Source organism: Lissotriton vulgaris, chromosome 8, assembly GCF_964263255.1.
Source record: "Lissotriton vulgaris chromosome 8, aLisVul1.2, whole genome shotgun sequence".
Lineage (NCBI taxonomy): Eukaryota > Metazoa > Chordata > Amphibia > Caudata > Salamandridae > Lissotriton > Lissotriton vulgaris.
This window is the reverse complement of record NC_141696.1, coordinates 156935223-156941222: the sequence shown is the minus strand read 5'-3', so window position 1 is coordinate 156941222 and position 6000 is coordinate 156935223. Positions and strand designations below refer to the sequence as shown.

Below are 6000 nucleotides of genomic sequence, written 5' to 3'. Positions count from 1 at the left end.
GTTTCAGTAATAACATGATGTAATTGCATGTAAAAACACATTGCTGCAGGTAGCCTACCGACCCCTTGTTTTGTCATTATTCGTGATATGAGAGAAACCCAAAAAAGTCTACTTTTGCTTGTAGCCCACTTTTCCAGCACACACAAAAAATGGGTAGGAAAGAGAGGTAAATGGAATCAAGAATATGTTTCAGGAAAACTCTTTACCAATCAGCTTATATCCAGGTAGTGCAAGATAAATTTAGGAGATGGTCTTCTTTAGTACAAGAATTGTAGTGGACCCCCTGGAACGCTCTTGCACAATATATAGGTCTCCTTTGAGTACTACAGTTGTTGGGGTTAACCTTAGAACCTCACAACAGGAGGAGTGAGAGAGGAACAATGATAGGGTAACCCAAAACAATGAGAAAAATTACCTGTGATAAGATCCTTACAAACACGTATTCAATATCATGCCACTCGTGGAAGCACAGCCTGTGTTAAACAGTAGCACAGTAGGGACGTCAAAATGGAATGAGGAGGAAGAATGTGTTGATAGAACAAAGTTTGCGGTGAACGAGTACGATAGTTTCTTACCCAGTGGAGTTATCTGCCTCTGGCTGAACATAAGATGTTTATTCTTGACTCCAGTATCGGGCCTCTGGGCTTAGCATTGCCATCCAATAAGAATGATGATGGCGCTCCTCGTATTTTTTAGTGATAAAATCCAATAGGGGGCATATGCAACATTTTGTAATGACTAATCTTTGGAATCACACTACTGTATTTTCTTGAATTTAGGACAACAAGCCCTGTTGCTAAATTACTCCAGAGAATGGACTCTGCATGGAAAAGGGAACATACTATCGCTTTGCACAAGAGTGATAGTTGGGCCTACCTTTAGGATTCAGATTCATGTGTGGCATTATAGCAATAGCTGGAATCCCGTGTTATTTAGATCTGGTGGCAAATTAGCACCAGATCTTGGCTTCTGTCTATAGGAAATGCAGGACCACTTATGGTCGGAGGAGGGGTTCAAGGGCAGATGTGCTTTGGGGTTGGTTTACAATTCTTTTAACAGGACAAGAAACTGTGTGTCAGTTGTAGACATCACCACCTCTGTTTATAAAGTTGTACATCCGGCCTTGAGGTGTTGTAAACTGTTTATTTAACAAACTGAGTTCCTTCCTTCATAATTGGAATAATACTGTAGACTTTGAAGCCAATCACTATTTATGGTTTTGCATGCAGAGAACCTGTATGTTATGCAGAAATATGATCAGCCTTAGCATGTTACAATCCCCATTTGGTTTGAGCAGAGTGCACCGAGGCACACTGCATTAAGCATTATATAAACTTGACTTGCCTAGATATGGCCTATGGAAGAAAGGTATGTGCAACCAATTGCTGAGACAATGTAAGGTCTTGGGTCTTCATTAAGGGATTTGACAAGCAGCAGGAAGTCAAACAGGAGAAGTGGGAAGAGATATGTAGAGTGATTTACTATGTAAAATGAGAAGAAAATCATGCCAGAGTTTAATATTTTGAAGCTGAAAATCTGTTTTTGGAAACTGCTGCCAAGTAATAAACTGGGGTAAGAGAAAAAGGAGCCATTATAATTTTTCTTACAGAGGTTTGGCGCCAAATGAAGTTATGAGCCAATCATAAATGTTTCAGTAGTACCGTATCCAGGAAATTATGTACTTTAAACACAGTTTCATTACTAATAAATAATAAATTGCAAAAGAAGTTCATGAATGCCTCAGTCTGGTTGGACTAAAAATCTACCGCCCTTTGTGTTAAACCGAAAAAACAGATACTCCAAACAAAAATGAACAGATTCATAATATTACACGTGCTTTATCAACGCAAGAAGATATGTGAAATGAAAATATACAGTATTGTTTAACAATGCTGCTAGTCTTAATTAAAATATCTGAAAAGAAAATATGAAAAAGATGGAATATGGTAATAGTTTTACCTGAATTTAGTTTTTCATATCATAATAATTGGGTCAGTTTGCTTACCAACATAAAAATAACCATCTATAATTTAGAATCCATTCTCATAATTAATTCAAAGAATCAGTACAAATGTCACTGCCTTCCTTAAAGAGTTCCTTCTCCTTGTTAATGTCTACTACCAATCTCTGTCACCTTATTTGTCAGAGCTTTTGCGTGGCCTGCGAAAGCTAGACATATTTTCATTCAGAGCATAGATCCTTCTGGAACATTCTTCAAACTCTCCCAGAACTTGGTCATCACACTCAACAGCTACAGCATGGTCAACAGGGATGCAGTTAAATTCTTCTAACTGGTCCCCCGTTGCATCCATGCCAGTGATCTCCTCCGCTTGCTCTACTGCACAGCATAGATCTGTACCCACTGGATGGATGAAATCGCAAGGCTGCTCGCCCGTTGTAATACCACTGCATTCAGGCGGGAAACAAGATCCATTTATTGCATTTGAGAACTGAGCAAACTGCCCTTGATTGTCCTGGTGGCTGCTCAGAGCTCCATTTTCTCCATTTACAGGGTCACACAAATCTTTCCCTCTTCTGTGTTCTTTAGAAATGTCTAGGGAGGCATCCAAAGAGGACGCTGGCGATGAAGACTTCTTAGCAGACTCTCTTGAAGAGGCTAAGATGGCCACTGGCTGCGCCACTGCAGTGTTGTAGCTGGGTGGTGGGGTTTTGTACTGCAGTCGTTCACTTTCAGAACTGGCTCTTTTACGGAGTCCTTTGTCTGGGGTTGACATGCCACTGGAAAAGCCAAGATCAAGATCTGTCAACGTAGGCCTTCTTGGAACTGGGATTGCACTTGACGTGTGATGTCGGTCACTAGGAGATAAAAATATATGCATTATTTTAAAATATATGCATTATTGCCAGAATAGGAAACGTTTTCGAAATAAAGGGGTTTAGTAACATTGCTATGGATCCTTCACTCAGTAATTGTAATACATTAGAGCTACGTAGGAGCTTAGTAGTCAGATAAATCATATTTGGGTGCCACTAAAAGCTTTCTATCTCTCAAATAAAAGTTCTCTATAATCGCCATATAGTGAGACTATGAGGAAGTGGCTGCATAACAGATTAGTTGTGGGCATAGGTAGCATTTTGATTGCCCAGATCAGGAAATAGGCTGGAGATCAATGTAAACACAGACTAAGCTTATCGTTATACAAATGTTTGTGTAATTTCTGTGAAGTTAGGTGCAATTCTTTAACATCTTTGTTATCGATGGTTCAGCCAACAACTGAATAAAGGATAACTAAAGAGGAAGACTCCCACTTAAAGTTTTGGCTGACACCTCCTTTTCTACCTCAAAAGAAATCACAATAACATGTAAACCAATTTTCGTGGACTGAAGAAAAGAATGTAAGATTGTTACACCTTAGCAGAAGGGGAATATACAAAGCTAAATTGCCATCGCCGCCCGAACCCGAAAACAACTTTTGCAATCACTGTCTAGTGAAAACACAGAGAAACAAGCATTTACAATGCAACGGTTTCGCCTTTGGAAAAGTTTGAGCTATTGGCATTGTAAATGACAAAATTTGTATTTATGTGTTGGTTTTGAAAACAGATAAATAAATGGCATCGTCATTTACATTGCCAATAGCTTAATCTGTCGCAAATGTGAGACCTATTGTACCCTACGGACGAGCTCAGCAGACAGCAATTACTACCACACACACACACACACAAACACACACACCCAGAGCCGGCCACACACACCCAGAGCCAGCCACACACACCCAGAGCCAGCCACACCCAGAGCCACACACACACTGGAGCAGTCACACACACACACACACACTCTGGAGCAGTCACATACACACACACACTGGAGCAGTCACACACACACACTCTGGATCAGTCACATACACACACACACTGGAGCAGTCACACACGCACACATTCTGGAGCAGTCACATACACACACACACATACACACACTGGAGCAGTCACACACACTGGAGCAGTCACACACACACTGGAGCAGTCACACACACACATACTGGAGCAGTCACATACACACACACTGGAGCAGTCACACACACACCCACTGCTCCCTTTAACCACTACTGTGCATATATACAATCATGTCCACAACTGATTAACAAATCAGGCTTCAACTTCTAGATACTACATCTTACAGGCTAACAAAACTTTATAAATAACTAGACCAAAGAACTCTTAGTAATCTACAAAGAGTTCTTCCTCTCCCTCCACCATTCTTCGTGTGGTTTAAACTATACTACGTTGTACCTACCTACCTTCATTTTGTTTTGTGGCATAATCAACACTTGGGACAAATGCCTCCCCTACTGAATTCACCAGTTTAAAACTGACATATGCAAACCCTCATGCACATCTTCATCAACACTATTGCGACCATGTGTTCCCTAAACATTTTCTAGCTGCAGAGGTCCGTATCAGAAAGTTCAAAATGCTGGGGTGACTGAAGACAGCATCCAAAACCCATGTGACAATGTATGCGCGAAAGCAGGTAAAAGCCTCCCTGGAGGAAAGCTCAGCCCGTGATCCAATAACCCCAGCTATTCCGTACAAAGCTATCAAGGTGTCCAACCACAGTGCTCGTCATCCAACAGACACTGAATAATCATTAACGAAACACCTGGTGAACTGCTTACAAACCATATGTGCCCGCAGCGGGTCAATCTGGGAGAAGGAGTCAATGCTCCCACTAAATCATCAGTACCTGATGCCAGTTAGTATGTCCCTTCCAGAGTATGGAAGGATGTTGTGCTGCACACCAATCTATGGAATAAAAAGTTAGCAAGTAAGAAGGTGGATGGACAACGGCAGGGAAAGGTGAATGCCTTCACACGTATGGTGGCTGAAAACAGTGAAGGCTTATGTCATGGAGGCCTTTTAGAAAAAATTCAATTAGATCAACCCACACAGATTAATTATCAAGTATCGACTGTATCAATATCCAGGCTTGATGTTACTCCCCTACTTATTTGGAGGGCGGGACATCATATCAACTGACTGTGCCTTCCACTAGTGCCATCTTAGATGGGCGTCCACGCCCATGTTCAGAGGCCAAGGGAGCAAGCTTGTCCCAACTTAATCCCAGAGTGCTTATGCGGGAGGGGGGCGAAAACAAAGTCACGGACAGCGGGCGGGAGGGGGCGAAAACAAAGTCACGGACAGCGGGCGGGAGGGGGCGAAAACAAAGTCACGGACAGCCAGTGCTTAATTTGTGAAATATGAAGTGCAGGTGCTCAAATGTTTTTCAGAGGCCACACCTACTTTTTCTGGCTCCGCCCACTTCCTCCACTGGCTCCACCCACTTACTATATTAGCTCAACCAACATTCTCAACTGGCTCTGCTAAAAGTCTAATGTAACACCCGATCTGAATTTCGGTAAGGGAGCCTTCCTCATAATAAGGTTGTGATAGGAGATTCCCCTGCCCTGTGAATATTTTGAAAAAGATTAAATCAAAAGTGCATTTAAAGGACTATTTTGAAATAAATTAGCTAAAATCGCTAATCCATTGAAAAGGGAATATTCCAGTGCTCTATGTACCGATTTTGGGAAAGGTCAGTCCTGGGGTATCATTACGAGGTACCGTGGATGGCCCAGACATCCATCTCCAGGCAGGTGCAGTAACAACAGGCCATATTGCCATTGCATTGTAGAAAGTGAAACAGCTACTTTAGTCAGCTGGTCCACTTTTTTCCCTAATGTGCGGCTCCATAGCAGGTGTGAGGTCACGGATGCCCGGGTAGAGGGGCAGCGCTTTATCTATGCATTGACCAAGTCTGCATCTGGAGCACTCACTTAACGAGGCCAGGCTTCTTCACTGGAATATTCGGCTGTAGTTTAAGTTAATCACATGCTGATGCTCTTATATCACTCCTTTTTTGGTCTCATGCTCTTGCCAAGTATAAATCCTGCTCTCAGTCTCACTGGCTATGCTGCAGCCCCACATTACCTCTATGAGCCACACTTGTGCATTTTCAGGTTCAGCAATATAAAGAAACAG

At 42.1% G+C, this 6000-nt stretch overlaps 1 protein-coding gene across 1 annotated transcript in view; it reads right to left on the bottom strand.

The window, feature by feature from the left end:
• Positions 1-1818: 1818 nt before the first annotated feature.
• Positions 1819-6000, bottom strand: part of UVRAG (UV radiation resistance associated) — a 356076-nt gene continuing 351894 nt past the window's right edge. Inside the window, exon 15 of the mRNA XM_086933865.1 lies at positions 1819-2817. Coding sequence (XP_086789991.1) covers positions 2136-2817 — 682 coding nt within the window. The 3' untranslated portion in view covers positions 1819-2135. The remainder of the gene's footprint in view (positions 2818-6000) is intronic.